Source organism: Orcinus orca, chromosome 13 (assembly GCF_937001465.1).
Source record: "Orcinus orca chromosome 13, mOrcOrc1.1, whole genome shotgun sequence".
Lineage (NCBI taxonomy): Eukaryota > Metazoa > Chordata > Mammalia > Artiodactyla > Delphinidae > Orcinus > Orcinus orca.
In genome coordinates this window covers 29,276,572-29,292,645 of record NC_064571.1, presented here as the reverse complement: position 1 = coordinate 29,292,645, position 16,074 = coordinate 29,276,572, and the positions used below count along the sequence as shown (strand labels likewise).

The following is a 16,074-nucleotide window of genomic DNA, read 5'->3' as shown; positions in this document are numbered from 1 at the left end:
AGGATATTTTAGTTGCTTTCAAGTTTTGGCAGTTATGAGTAAAGCTGCTCTAAACATCCATGTGCAGGTTTTTGTGTAGACATATCTTTTCAGTCCATTTGGGTCAGTACCAAGGAGTTTGATTACTAGATTGTATGCTAATAACATGTTTAGTTTTATAAGAAACTGCCAAATTGTCTTACAAAGTGACTGTACCATTTTGCTTTCCCACCATCATTCAGCAGTGAATGAGAGTTCCTGTTGTTCCATATCCTCGGCAGCATTTGTTGTCAGTGTTTTGGATTTTGGCTATTCTAATAGGTAGGTAGTAGTGTCTCATTGTTTTACTTTACAGTTCCCTAATGATAAATGATACTCAGCATCTTTTCATATGCTTATTCCAGTTGTATATCTTCTTTGGTGGTCTGTTGCCCATTTTCTAACCAAGTTGTTTGTTTTCATATTGTTGAGTTTTAAGAGTTCTTTGTATATTTTGGTTAACAGTCCTTATCAGATATGTCTATTAGAAATATCTCCCAGTCTGTGGCTCGTCTTCTCATTCTCTTAATATTATCTTCCACAGAACAAAGGTTTTTAATTTTGATGAGTGCAGCTTATCAGTTATTTCAGGGATTGTGCCTTTCGTGTTGTACCTAAAAAGTGATCACCATAGTCAAGGTGATCTAGGTTTTCTCCTATATTATCTTCTAGGTGTTTTATAGTTTTGCATTCTGCATTTACATCTATGATCCATTTTGAGTTAAGTTTTGTGAAAGGGGTAAGATCTGTGTCTAGATTCACTTTTTGCACGTGGATGTCCAGTTATTCCAGCATAATTTGTTGAAAAGACTGTCTCTGCTCCATTACGTTGCCTTGGTTCCTTTGTCAATTCAGTTTTCTTTATGTGGGTCTATTTCTGGACTCTGTTGTGTTACAGTGATCTGTTTGTCTAGTCTTTCACCAATACCACACTCTTGATTGCTGTAGCTTTATAGTAAGTCTTTAAGTCAAGTAGTATCAGTCCTCCCACTTTGGCTTCTTCAATTTTGTGCTGGCTATGCTGGGTATTTTGACTCTTCATATAAACTTTAGAACCAGTTTGTCAATGTCCACAAAATAATTTTCTTGGATTTTGATTGGAATTGTATTGAATCTATACAACAGGTTGGGAGGAACTGACGTTGACAGTATTGAGTCTTTCTAACCATGAAAAAGGACTATTCATCCATTTAATTAGTTCCTTTTTGATTTCTTTTGCTGGAGTTTTATAGTTTCCCTCATGTAGATCTTGTATATATTTGGTTAGATTTATACCTAAGTATTTAATTTTTGGGGTGCTAATGTAAATGGTATTGTGGTGTTTTTTTGTTTTTTGAGGGTTTTTTTGGCCATGCCATGTGGCATGTGGGATCTTAGTTTCCTGACCAGGGATCAAACCTGCACCCCCTGCAGCAGAAGTGTGGAGTCTTAACCACTGGACCGCCAGGGAAGCCCCAATGGTATTGTGTTTTTAATTTCAAATTCCAGTTGTTCATTGCTGGTATATAGGAGAGCCATTGACATTTGCTCTGTTGTTTTTTTTTTAATGTTCAAGAATCATCCACAGAATCTCCATCCATCCACTGCTTTTGGAACCTGGAGTATTGAGGTCTAATTATTGTTGGATTGTCTCTTTTTTCCTTCAGTTCTGTTAGTTTTTTTTTTTTTAATAACCTTATTTATTTATTTATTTTTGGCTGTGTTGGTGTTCGTTGCTGCGTGCGTGCTTTTTCCCTAGTTATGGGAGTGGGGGCTGCTCTTTGCTGCGGTGCCTGGGCTTCTCATTGCAGTGGCCTCTCCCTTTGCGGAACATGGGCTCTGGGCACACTGGCTTCAGCAGTTGCAGCACATGGGCTCAGTAGCTGTGGCTTATGGGCTCTAGAACGCAGGCTCAGTAGTTGTGGTGCACGGATTTAGTTGCTCTGCAGCATGTGGGATCTTACCGGAGCAGAGCTCGAACCCATGTCCCCTGAATTGGCAGGTGGATTCTTAATCACTGCACCACCAGGGCAGTTCCCAGTTCTGTTAGTTTTTACTTAAGGTGTTTTGGAGCTCTGATGCTAGGTGCATATATATTTTTAATTATTAGGTAGTCTTGGTGGATTGACCCTTTTATCATTCTGAAATGTCCCTTAGGCACTTCCCTTAGTATTTCTTGTAAAAGAAATAAAGAAATTTTCTGTTTTGGTTTATGTGGGGATTTTTTTGAAAAAAAAATTTTTTTTTAATTTTATGTGGTAAAATACACATAACATCTTAACCACGTTAACCATTTTAAAGTGTACAGTTCAATAATGTTAAATATGTTAACATTGTTGTGCAATCAATGTCCTGAACTCTTAAACTGAAGCTCTGCACCTGTAAACAACCAACTCCGCATTCCCTCTCACCCCAGCCCCTAGTAACAACCATTCTACTTTGTGTTTCTCTGAATTTGATTAATCTGGATACCTCATTTAAGAGGAATCATACACTATTGGTCTTTTGTGACTGGCTTATTTCACTTAGCTTAATGTCCTCAAGGTTCATGCACGTTGTAACATGTGACAGATTAACTTCCTTTTAAGGCTGAATAATATTCTCTTGTACTTTTTTTTTTTTTAACATCTTTATTGGAGTATAATTGCTTTAAAATGGTGTGTTAGTTTCTGCTTTACAACAGAGTGAGTCAGATATACATATACATATGTTCCCATATCTCTTCCCTCTTGCGTCTCCCTCCGTCCCTCCCTCCCACCCTCCCTATCCCACCCCTCTAGGTGGTCACAAACCACCTAGCTGATCTCCCTGTGCCATGCGGCTGCTTCCCACTAACTATGCACCCTACGTTTGATAGTGTATATATGTCCATGCCACTCTCTCACTTCGTCACAGCTTGCCCTTGCCCCTCCCCATATCCTCAAGTCCATGCTCTAGTAGGTCTGTGTCTTTATTCCCATCCTACCCCTAGGCTCTTCATGACATTTTATTTTCTTACATTCCATATATATGTGTTAGCATACGGTATTTGTCTTTCTTTTTCTGACTTACTTCACTCTGTATGACAGACTCTTGGTCCATCCACCTCACTACAAATAACTCAATTTCGTTTCTTTTTATGGCTGAGTAATATTCCATTGTATATATATGCCACATCTTCTTTATCCATTCATCTGTTGATGGACACTTAGGTTGCTTCCATGTCCTGGATATTGTAAATAGAGCTGCAGTGAACATTTTGGTACATAACTCTTTTTGAATTATGGTTTTCTCAGGGTATATGCCCAGTAGTGAGATTGCTGGGTCGTATGGTTGTCCTATTTGTAGTTGTTTTTTTTTCTTTTTGTGGTATGCGGGCAAAAGCTTTTAAGTTTCATTAGGTTCCATTTGTTTATTTTTGTTTTTATTTCCATTTCTCTAGGAAGTGGGTCAAAAAGGATCTTTCTGTGATTTATGTCATAGAGTGTTCTGCCTATGTTTTCCTCTAAGAGTTTGATAGTGTCTGGCCTTACATTTAGGTCTTTAATCCATTTTGAGTTTATTTTTGTGTATGGTGTTAGGGAGTGTTCTAATTTCATACTTTTACATGTACCTGTCCAGTTTTCCCAGCACCACTTATTGAAGAGGCTGTCTTTTCTCCTTTATCAAAGAGAAGGTGATCATATGTGTGTGGGTTTATCTCTGAACTTTCTATCCTGTTCCATTGATCTATATTTCTATTTTTGTGCCAGTACCATACTGTCTTGATTACTGTAGCTTTGTAGTATAGTCTGAAGTTAGGGAGCCTGATTCCTGCAGCTCCATTTTTCTTTCTCAAGATTGCTTTGGCTATTCGGGGTCTTCTGTGTTTCCATACAAATTGTGAAATTTGTTGTTCTAGTTCTGTAAAAAATGCCTGTGGTACTTTGATAGGGATTGCATTGAATCTGTAGATTGCTTTGGGTAGTAGAGTCATTTTCACAATGTTGATTCTTCCAATCCAAGAACATGGTATATCTTTCCATCTATTTGTATCATCTTTAATTTCTTTCATCAGTGTCTTATAAATTTCTGCATACAGTTCTTTTGTCTCCTTAGGTAGGTTTATTCCTAGATATTTTATTCTTTTTGTTGCAATAGTAAATGGGAGTGTTTTCTTAATTTCACTTTCAGATTTTTCATCATTAGTGTATAGGAATGCCAGAGATTTCTGTGCATTAATTTTGTATCCTGCTACTTTACCAAATTCATTGATTAGCTCTAGTAGTTTTCTAGTAGCATCTTTAGGATTCTCTATGAATAGTATCATGTCATCTGCAAACAGTGACAGCTTTACTTCTTCTTTTCTGACTTGGATTCCTTTTATTTCTTTTTCTTCTCTGATTGCTGTGGCTAGAACTTCCAAAGCTATGTTGAATAAGAGTGGTGAGAGTGGGTAACCTTGTATTTTTCCTGATTTTAGTGGAAATGTTTCAGTTTTTCACCATTGAGGACGATGTTGGCTGTGGGTTTGTCATATATGGCCTTCATTATGTTGAGGAAAGTTCCCTCTATGCCTACTTTCTGCAGGGTTTTAATCATAAATGGGTGTTGAATTTTGTCAAAAGCTTTTTCTGCATCTATTGAGATGATCATATGGTTTTTGTCCTTCAATTTGTTAATATGGTGTATCACGTTGATTGATTTGCATATATTGAAGAATCCTTGCATTCCTGGAATAAACCCCACATGATCACGGTGTATGATCCTTTTAATGTGCTGTTGGATTCTGTTTGCTAGTATTTTGTTGAGGATTTTTGCATCTATTTTCATCAATGATATTGTCCTATAGTTTCCTTTCTTTGTGACATCTTTGTCTGGTTTTGGTATCAGGGTGATGGTGGCCACATAGAATGAGTTTGGGAGTGTTCCTCCCTCTGCTATATTTTGGAAGAGTTTGAGAAGGATAGGTGTTAGCTCTTCTCCAAATGTTTGATAGAATTCGCCTGTGAAGCCGTCTGGTCCTGGGCTTTTGTTTGTTGGAAGATTTTTAATCACAGTTTCAATTTCATTACTTGTGATTGGTCTGTTCATATTTTCTATTTCTTCCTGGCTCAGTCTCGGCAGGTTGTGCATTTCTAAGAATTTGTCCATTTCTTCCAGGTTGTCCATTTTATTGGCATAGAGCTGCTTGTAGTAATCTCTCATGATCTTTTGTATTTCTGCAGTGTCAGTTGTTGTTTCTCCTTTTTCGTTTCTAATTCTATTGATTTGAGTCTTCTCCCTTTTTTTCTTGATGAGTCTAGCTAATGGTTTATCAATTTTGTTTATCTTCTCAAAGAACCAGCTTTTAGTTTTATTGATCTTTGCTATCGTTTCCTTCATTTCTTTTTCATTTATTTCTGATCTGATCTTTATGATTTCTTTCCTTCTGCTAAATTGGGGTTTGTTTGTTCTTCTTTCTCTAATTGCTTTAGGTGCAAGGTTAGGTTGTTTATTTGGAATGTTTCCTGTTTTTAAGGTAGGATTGTATAAACTTCCCTCTTAGAACTGCTTTTGCTGCATCCCATAGGCTTTGAGTCGTTGGGTCTCCATTGTCATTTGTTTCTAGGTATTTTTTGATTTCCTCTTTGATTTCTTCAGTGGTCACTTTGTTATTAAGTAGTGTATTGTTTAGCTCCATGTGTTTGTATTTTTTACAGATCTTTTCCTGTAATTGATATCTAGTCTCCTAGTGTTGTAGTTGGAAAAGATACTTGATACGGTTTCAATTTTCTGAAATTTACCAAGGCTAGGTTATTGACCCAAGATATGATCTATCCTGGAGAATGTTCCATGAGCAATTGAGGAAAATGTGTATTCTGTTGTTTTTGGTTGAAAAGTCCTATAAATATCAATTAAGTCCATCTTGTTTAATGTATCATTTAAAGCTTATGTTTCCATATTTATTTTCATTTTGGATGATCTGTCCATTGGTGGAAGTGGGGTGTTAAAGTCCCCTACTATGATTGTGTTACTGTCGATTTCCCCTTTTATGGCTGTTAGTATTTGCCTTATGTATTGAGGTGCTCCTATGTTGGGTGCATAAATATTTACAACTGTTACACCTTCTTCTTGGATCTATCCTTTGATCATTATGTAGTGTCCTTATTTGTCTCTTGTAATAGTCTTTATTTTATAGTCTATTTTGTCTGATATGAGAATTGCTACTCCAACTTTCTTCTGATTTCCATTTGCATGGAATATCTTTTTCCATGTCCTCACTTTCAGTCTGTATGTGTCCCTGGTCTGAAGTGGGTCTCTTGTAGACAGCATATATACGGGTCTTGTTTTTGTATCCATTCAGTCAGTCTGTGTCTTTTCGTGGGAGCATTTAATCCATTTACATTTAAGGTAATTATCAATATGTATGTTCCTATTCCCATTTACTTAATTGTTTTGGGTTTATTTTTGTAGGTCTTTTCCTTCTCGTGTTTCTTGCCTAGAGAAGTTCCTTTAGCAGTTGTTGTAAAGCTGGTTTGGTGGTGCTGAACTCTGTCAGCTTTTGCTTGTTTGTAAAGGTTTTAATTTCTCCATCAAATCTGAATGAGATCCTTTCTGGGTAGAGTAATCTTGGTTGTAGGTTTTTCTCCTTCATCACTTTAAATACGTCCTGCCACTCCCTTCTGGCTTGCAGAGTTTCTGCTGAAAGATCAGCTGTTAACCTTATGGGGATTCCCTTGTGTGTTATTTGTTGTTTTTCCCTTGCTGCTTTTAATATGTTTTCTTTGTATTTAATTTTTGATAGTTTGATTAATATGTGTCTTGGCATATTTCTCCTTGGATTTATCCTGTATGAGACTCTCTGTGCTTCCTGGACTTGATTAACTATTTCCTTTCCCATAGTAGGGAAGTTTTCAACTATAATCTCTTCAAATATTTTCTCAGTCCCTTTCTTTTCCTCTTCTTCTTCTGGGACCCCTATAATTCGAATGTTGGTGCATTTAATGTTATCCCAGAGGTCTCTGAGACTGTCCTCAGTTCTTTTCGTTCTTTTTTCTTTATTCTGCTCTGCAGTAGTTATTTCCACTATTTTATCTTCCAGGTCACTTTTCCGTTCTTCTGCCTCAGTTATTCTGCTATTGATGCCTTCTAGAGTATTTTTAATTTCATTTATTGTGTTGTTCATCATTGCTTGTTTCCTCTTTAGGTCTTCTAGGTCCTTGTTAAATGTTTCTTGCATTTTCTCTATTCTATTTCCAAGATTTTGGATTATCTTTACTATCATTATTCTGAATTCTTTTTCAGGTAGACTGCCTATTTCCTCTTTATTTGTTAGGTCTGGTGGGTTTTTACCTTGCTCCTTCATCTGCTGTGTGGTTTTCTGTCTTTTCATTTTGCTTATCTTACTGCGTTTGAGGTCTCCTTTTCGCAGGCTGCAGGTTTGTAGTTCCCATTGTTTTTGGTGTCTGCCCCCAGTGGCTAAGGTTGGTTCAGTGGGTTGTGTAGGTTTCCTGGTGGAGGGGCCTAGTGCCTGTGTTCTGGTGGATGAGGCTGGATCTTGTCTTTCTGGTGGGGAGGTCCACGTTTGGTGGTGTGTTTTGGGGTGTCTGTAGCCTTATTATGATTTTAGGCAGCCTCTCTGCTAATGGATGGGGCTGTGTTCCTGTCTTGTTAGTTGTTTGGCATAGGGTGTCCAGCACTGTAGCTTGCTGGTCATTGACTGAAGCTGGGTGTGGTCTTGGTGTTGAGATGGAGATCTGTGGGAGATTTTCGTGGTTTGATTTTACATGGAGCTGGGAGGTCTCGTGGACCACTGTCCTGAAGTTGGCTCTCCCACCTCAGAGGCACAGCACTGATCCCTGGCTGGAGCACCAAGAGCCTTTCATCTACACGCCTCAGAATAAAAGGGAGAAAAAATAGAAAGAAAGAAAGAGAGAAAGAAAGGAAGAAAGGAAGGAAGGAAGGTAGGAGGATAAAATAAAGTAGGATAAGATAAAATAAAGTTATTAAAATAAAAATAATTATTAAGAAAAAAAATTTTTTTTAAGTAAAAAGAAAAAGAGAAAAACCAGACGGTCAGAACCCTAGGACAAATGGTGAAAGCAAAGCTATACAGACAAAATCTCACACAGAAGCCTACACATACACACTCACAAAAAGAGGAGAAGGGCAAAAAATTATTTGTCTTGCTCCCAAAGTCCACCTCCTCAATTTGGGATGATTCGTTGTGTATTCATGTATTCCACAGATGCAGGGTACATCAAGCTGATTGTGGAGATTTAATCTGCTGCTTCTGAGGCTGCTGGGAAAAATTTCCCTTTCTCTTTGTTCGCACAGCTCCCGGGGTTCAGCTTTGGATTTGGACCCGCCCCTGTGTGTAGGTCGCCTGAGGGCGTCTGTTCTTCACTCAGACAGAACGGGGTTAAAGGAGCAGCTGACTGGGGGCTCTGGCTCACTCAGGCCGGGCGGAGGGAGGGGTACGGATGCGGAGCGAGCCTGCAGCAGCAGAGGCCGGCGTGACGTTGCACCAGCCTGAGGCGTGCCGTGCGTTCTCACGGGGAAGTTGTCCCTGGATCACGGGACCCTGGCAGTGGCGGGCTACACAGGCTCCCGGGAGGGGAGGTGTGTATAGTGACCTGTGCTCGCACACAAGCTTCTTGGCGGCTGCAGCAGCAGCCTTAGCGTCTCATGCCCGTCTCTGGGGTCGGCGCTGATAGCCGTGGCTCGCGCCCGTCTCTGGAGCTCCTTTAAGCAGCGCTCTTAATCCCCTCTCGTCTCGGACCAGGAAACAAAGAGGCAAGAAAAAGTCTCTTGTCTCTTCGCAGCTCCAGACTTCCCCTGGACTCCCTCCTGGCTAGCAGTGGTGCACTAACCCCTTCAGGCTATGTTCACGCAGCCAACCCCAGTCCTCTCCTGCATCCGACCTAAGTCCGATCCTCAGCTCCCAGCCCACGCCTGTCCCGGCGGGTGAGCAGACAAGCCTCTCGGGCTGGTGAGTGCTGGCCGGCACCGATCCTCTGTGCGGGAATCTCTCCGCTTTGCCCTCCGCACCCCTGTGGCTGCGCTCTTCTCCGTGGCTCTGAAGCTTCCACCTCTGCCACCCGCAGTCTCTGCCCGTGAAGGGGCTTCTAGTGTGTGGAAACCTTTCCTCCTTCTCAGCTCCCTCCCACTGGTGCAGGTCCCATCCCTATTCTTTTGTCTCTGTTTTTTCTTTTTTCTTTTGTCCTATCCAGGTACGTGGGGAGTTTCTTGCCTTTTGGGAGGTCTGAGGTCTTCTGTCAGCGATCAGTGGGTGTTCTATAGGAGTAGTTCCACGTGTAGATGTATTTCTGATGTAACTGTGGGGAGGAAGATGATCTCCACATCTCTGTTCTCCAGAATCCTTTTTTGTATCACATTTTGTTTATCCCTTTATCAGTTAGTAAGACACTTGGAATGTTTCTGCCTATTGGCTATTGTGAGTAGTGCTGCTGTGAACATGGGTTTGTAAATATCTCTTTGAGAAGGTGCCTTCAGTTCTTTTGGATATATACTCAGAAGTGGGATTGCCAGATCATGTGGTAGTTCTATTTTTAGTTTTCTAAGGAAACTCCCTCCTGTTTTCCACAGTGGTTGCACCATTTTATATTCCCACCAACACGACACAAGGGTCCCAGTTTCTCCACATCTTCACCAACATTTGTTATTTTCTCTCTCTTCCTTTTTTTTGTTTTTGATAGCAGCCATCCTGATGAGTGTGAGGTGATGTCTCATTGTAGGTTTTTTAAAATTGTTTTTACAGTAGGTCCTTGTTGGTTATCTATTTTATTTTATTAATTTATTTTAAAAATATTTATTTATTTATTTGGCTGCACTGGGTATTAGTTGCGGCACGTGGGATCTTTTAGTTGTGGCTTGTGAACTCTTAGCTGTGGCATGTGGGATCTAGTTCCCTGACTAGGGATCGAACCTGGGCCCCCTGCTTTGGGAGCAGAGAGTCTTAACCACTGGACCACCAGGGAAGTCCCTCATTGTAGTTCTGATTTGTATTTTTCTAATGATTAGTGATGTTGAGCATCTTTTCATGTGCTTATTGGCCATTTGTATATGTTTGGAGAAATGGCTCATCAAGTTCTTTGCCCATTTGATAATTGGTTAATTGGGTGTTTTGTTTTGTTTTTGTTTTTGAGTTTGAGTTCTTTATATATTATGGATATTAATCCCATATCAGATACATGATTTTCAAATATTTTCCCCCATTCTGTGGGTTGCCTGTTTACTCTTTTTTTTTTAAATTGGAGTGTAGTTGCTTTACAGTGTTGTGTTAGTTTCTGCTGTACAGTGAAGTGAATCAGCTGTATGTATACATATATCCCCTCTTTTTTGGATTTCCTTTCCAGTTAGGTCACCACAGAGCACTGAGTAGAGTTCCCTGTGCTATACAGCAGGTTTCCTTTTTACTCTGTTGATGGTGTCTTCTGATATACAGAATTTAAAAATTTTCATGAAATCCAGTTTGTCTGTTGTTTCTTTTGTTGCTTGTGCCTTTGGTATCATATCCAGGAAATCACTGCCAAATTTGCTGTTGTGCAACTTTTGCTCTGAGTTTTCTAAGAGTTTTATAGTTTTAGGTCTTAACGTTTAAGTCTTTGGTCCGTTTAGAGTTGAGTTTTGTGTATGTTGCTAGGTGAGAGTGTAACTTCATTCTTTTGCATGTGGATAACCAGTTTTATGAGCAACAGTTGTTGAAAAGACTATCCTTTTCCCATTGAATGGTCTTGATACCTTTGCTGAAAATCATTTGACCATGTATGTGAGAGTTTATTCCTGGGGTCTCTTTGCTCTAGCCTGGGACTTCCAATAATGTGTTGAATAGAAGTGGCAAGAGTGGGCATTCTTGCCTTGTTCTTGGTCTTAGAGGAAAAGCTTTCAGTTTTACACTGTTGAGTGTGGTGTGAGTTAGTTGTGGGCCCTCATAAATGGCCTTTATTATATTGATTAGTTTCCTTCCATTCCTGATTTGTTGAGTGCTTTTTCATGAAAGGGTGTTGAGCATTGTCAACTGCTTTTTCTGTATCAGTCAAGATGATCATGTGGTTTTGTCCTTCATTCTGTTAATGTGAAGTATTATATTGGTTGATTTTTATGTGTTGAATCATCCTTACATTTCATGGTTAATTCCCACTTGATCATGGTGTATACATACTTCTTTTAATGTGTTGTGAATCCTGTGTGCTAGTATTTTGTTGAGGATGAGTGAAGCCATCTGGTCCTTGGCTTTTCTGTGTTGGCAGGTTTTTGATTACTGATTGAATCTCCTTGCTAGTTATATGTTTGTTCAGATTTTCTATTTTTTCATGATTCAGTCTTGGTAGGTTGTGTCTTTCTAGGGATTTATGTATGTCTTCTTGGCTATCCAATTTGTTAGTATACAGTTGTTCATAGTATTTATTCTCTTATAATCCTTATTTCTGTGGCATTGGTTGTAATATTCCCTCTTTCATTTCTGATTTTATTATTTGAGTCTTCTTTTTTTCCTTAGTCTGGCTAAGAGGTTGTCAATATTGTTGATCTTCTGAAAAACACACTTTTAGTTTCATGATTTTTTTTGTTCTGTTGACTATTTCATTTATCTGTGCTCTAATCTTTGTTATTTCCTTCCTTCTGCCTGCTTTAGGTTTAGTTCTTCTTTTAGTTCCTTGAGGTACAAGTTAGATTGCTTACTTGAGATCTTGCCTTTTTTTTAATATATGCATTTACGGCTATAAACTTCCTTCTTAGTACTTCTTTCGCTGTGTCCATAAGTTTTTTGGCATTTCGCGTCTTCATCTGTGTCCAGGTATTTCCTAATTTCCTTTGTGACTTCTTGTTTGACCCATTGGTTTTGTAAGACACGTGTTTAATTTCCACATATTGTAAAATTTCCAGTTTTTCTTGTGCTATTTGTTTCTAGTTTCATTCCATTGTGATTGGAAAAGATACTGTGTATTATGATTTCAGTCTTCTTGAATTTATTAAGACTTGCTTTGTGGCTAGACATGTGTTCTATCCTGTAGAATGTTGCATGTGTACTTGAGAAAATGTGTTCTGCTGTTGTTGGATGGAGTGTTCTGTGTATATGTTATGTCTGATTGGTCTGTAGTGCTGTTCAATTTCTATATTTCCTTATTCTTCTGTATGGTTGTTCTGTTCATTATTGAAAGTGGGTGTTGAAGCCTCTTATGTTGCTGTGTATTTCTCTCTTCAATTCTTTCAATATCTGCCTCATTAATTTAGGAGCTCTGAGGTTTGGTGCATAAATACTTACAAATCTTGGTGAATTGACCCCTTTTTAAAAAAATAAAATTTATTTATTTATGGCTGCATTGGGTCCTTGTTGCTTTGTGTGGGTTTTCTCTAGTTGCGGGCTTCTCATTGCAGTTGCTTCTGTTGTTGCAGAGTACGGGCTGTAAGCGTGTGGGCTTCCGTAGTTGTGGTATGCGGGCTTCAGTAGTTGTGGCTCGTAGGCTCTGGGGTGCAGGCTCAATAGTTGTGGCTCATGGGCTTAGTTGCTCCGTGGCATGTGGGATCTTCCCGGACCAGGGCTCGAACCTGTGTTCCCTGCATTGGCAGGCAGATTCTTAACCACTGCACAACCAGGGAAGCCCTGAATTGACCCTTTTATCATTATATGATATTTTTCTTCGTCTCTTGTAACGGTTTTTGACTCAAAGTCTATTTTGTCTGAAACTAATATAGCCACTCCTGTGCTCTTTTGGTTACTATTTGCATGAAATCTCTTTTTTCATCCTTTTACTTGGAATCGATATGTATCCTTATATCTAAAATGTTTCTTTGATAGACAACATGTAGTTGGAAGACTACTAAAGACCAGTATTTCTTTTTTTAAATATTTATTTATTTATTTTGGCTGCACTGGGTCTTAGTTGTGGCACACAGGATTTTCGTTGTGGCACATGGGATCTTTAGTTGTGGCATGCATGCAGGATCTATATCCCTGACCAGGGATCGAACCCGGGCCCCCTGCATTGGGAGCGCAGAGTCTTAGCCACTGGGCCACCAGGGAAGACCCAGACTGCTAACTTTTAATATTAAAAAATGACTCAGGGAAAGACTCTGAAACTGTTTATTTATACCAAAAGACATTTAATCTCAGATCAGAGAGTTGCTGATGACACCTGCTTAGTTTTGAAGCATTATTCTTAAGAATTCTCTTTCAAGTATTTGGGTTATACCACTATCCAGAGGCAACTGGGAAAACTGATCAAACATGTGGGAATTATTAGAAATTAATTTCCTTAATGAAGTCTATAAACCATCAAGTAGGTAATAAAAGTAAGTTCAGGGAAATGTATTTTTTAATAAGAACTTTTAATATTTAATTTTAACTTTTGGGGTTTTTTTTTAGCTGATAAAATTGAGAGTGTTCTTTTTTCTCACACGTTGGGTTAGTTGTCAAAGTGCTGGTTTCTTAATATTGTATCATTAGTGTTCTACAAATATCCTAATGAATCAAACTCTCTTATTGTAAGCTAATGTGAATCAGCAATTTTCAAAGGCAACACCCTGTGCTCTACACCCTGTATTATTTAGTTGCAGTGAATAACCATTTTGAACATTCATTTTGGCATTCTTTCCTCGAGGGCTCAAAGAAGACTAACTGTGCCAAAACATTGGCTGCATTGTTATTTATTTAGGGATTTCAAATTGCCAAAATGAATTTGCAAAATGCCTTTCTTTGTTTTCTGTTCTTTATCCCTTAAAAAATGCCATTGAAGCAAGGTGGGTGTGCCCCATGGTGTTAGGTGGGTGTGCCCCATGGTGTTCTACCTTTTGAGAAAAACCTCTTGGAAGAGTTGATACCATAGAAATCTCTTCAGTTGAATAGATTTTAAGTTAAGCTTGCCTTTCTATGGTCAAAAGCACATTGTTGTAAGCGCTCTGTAAAAATGTTTTGTTAGTGTAGTAACTTTTAATTCTGGGGGAAAAAATCTTAATGACCTTGGGTTTCCTTCAGAGGCTCTTTCACATTTTTGGTTGTGTTAGCATTCATCTTTTCTTGACTCATAACTGCCTGTTTTACTTTTAATAACCTCTTCTTTTTTTATGGATATTGTGTCTTTTTAAAAAGTCTCTTTAAGGGTCTGAGATATTCTCATTTTAAAGTCTTTTGAAAGTACAGTTTGTAATCTCATTTTTAGCAGGAGTGTTATTTTGTTTTCTCTTTTGGTGCATCCTTCTCTACCTGGTGTTTTTTTTGGTTGTCTCTGCCTTGCCCCTTGTGGTTCCTTCTTTATAAGGAAGGTTTATATTGGAAGCTTTGGGTTCTTACTCTCCAGGAATATTGGGGAAAATCTCAATAACCAGTACCTGAACCAGCAGGTGAGTTGACTGAGGTCACTTTTGTTTGATAACCTCTGATCTTTTCCATGTGCATTGCTTCAGCCTTGGGCAGTAGTCACAGCTTTTATTGCCTTCTTTCACAGATGGGAGAGCCCTGCTTCAACTCCTGATTTTACAGAATGAGCCTAACTTTGTCCCCACTTTCCATGCTATAAGATGATTTTAGTTCCTATTATTAGAGTTAATTTCTTAGGTGTCTCAAATAGTAAGATTGTAAAATAGATAACTTGCTTGTTTCTGCTTGCTTCTTTTACTGCTACAAATATAGGAGGTTAAAGAACTGCTGTGGTTTGTTGGAATATGTTGAGTCCTTACTGGGTAACCTTAAATCCCTGTTTCCTTATTTTTAAGTGAAGATAATTTGGACAGTGGTTGTGAAGCCCAAATGTTACTATATTTGTGAAAGTGCTTTATAAACAGAGAAACATAATCTAAATGTTAGACTTTATTATTGTTTAGTCATAAGGATTGTGTTATTATTCTATTTAAATCTTTTGATCTTCAGGTTGTTCCATTGACCTGTCATGTATGGCAACAGCCATTATATCAAAACAATAGTGGAACACAGATTTCTGATACTAATATGGTCTCTTTGGAAAAAACAGCTCAGTGGTGTTCTGGGGATGATCAGGTATGTCTTGCATAACTGGCAAACTATCTTTTGGTAAGCAGCATGAGAAATTCTGATTTAGCTATGAAGAATGGAAAGAGGTGAATTACTTTAATATTCCATTTTTCTAATAGATCTTTGGCAGCCTTAATTATGTAGAACAGCGTTTACTTTTTTTTTTTGGTCTCAGGACTCCTTCACATTCTTCAAAAGTATTTTAAAGAGCTTTTGTTTATAAGGGTTATCTGTATCAATATTTAGCTTACAAAAAAATTAAAACATTTAAAAAATATTTACTTAGAAATAACAAACTCATTACATATTAACATACAAATATATTTTTAAATGAAAAATGGCTATTTTCCAAAACAAAAAAAATTAGTTGAAAGGGTGGCATTGTTTTACAGTTTTGCATAGCTCTTTAATGTCAGGCTTACTAGAAGACAGTTGGTGTATTAGGCAGGGTTCTCCAGAAAAATAGAACCAATAGGAAACATATACGTATGTAAATAGGTAAATACAAATATATATATGTAAAATAAGGAATTGGTTCATGTGATTATGGAGGCTGAGAATTCCCAAGATCTGTCCTGGGGATCCAGGAGAGCTGATAGTATAGTTCCAGTCTGAAACTGAAGGCCCGAGAACCAGGAGCTGACTGATGGTGTATGTTCTAGCCCAAGTCTAGAGGTCCGAGGACCAGGTGAGCTGATGGTGTAAGTTCCACTCCAGGTCCAAGTCCGAAGCAGAAGACTGATGTCCCAGCTTGAAGACCATCAGGCAGAGAGAGCGAATTATCTTTTGCTCAGCCTTTTGTTCTATTCAGGCCTTTAATGGGTTGGATGAGGCCTGCCCACCTTAAGAAGGGCAGTCTCCTTTACTAAGTCTGTGGATCAGATGTTAATCTCATCCAGACACACCCTCACAGACACACCCAGATGTTTAACCAAATACTTGGCACAGCCAAGTTGACACATAAAGTTAACCATCATAACTGAATTCCCAGATATGCTTCTGCATTTAGTCCATTGGGATATATTGTTTTGGTTGAATTATGTGAAGAAAATCTGACCTTACATAGATATGTAGTTAGAAAAGGGAGGCCCACTTAACTTCCCTGAAAGGGTGTCAGTGACCCCCAGGGA

General features: G+C 38.6%; 1 protein-coding gene across 10 annotated transcripts in view; it reads left to right on the top strand.

Moving 5' to 3' along the window:
* The window catches only part of ALMS1 (ALMS1 centrosome and basal body associated protein), a 229,005-nt gene that overhangs the window by 10,239 nt on the left and 202,692 nt on the right, over positions 1-16,074 (top strand). Inside the window, exon 2 of one of the 10 annotated variants that reach the window (XM_049696114.1) lies at positions 14,825-14,950. The exons of the other annotated variants lie outside the window; for them this stretch is intronic. Coding sequence (XP_049552071.1) covers positions 14,825-14,950 — 126 coding nt within the window. The remainder of the gene's footprint in view (positions 1-14,824; positions 14,951-16,074) is intronic. 10 annotated transcript variants of the gene reach the window in all.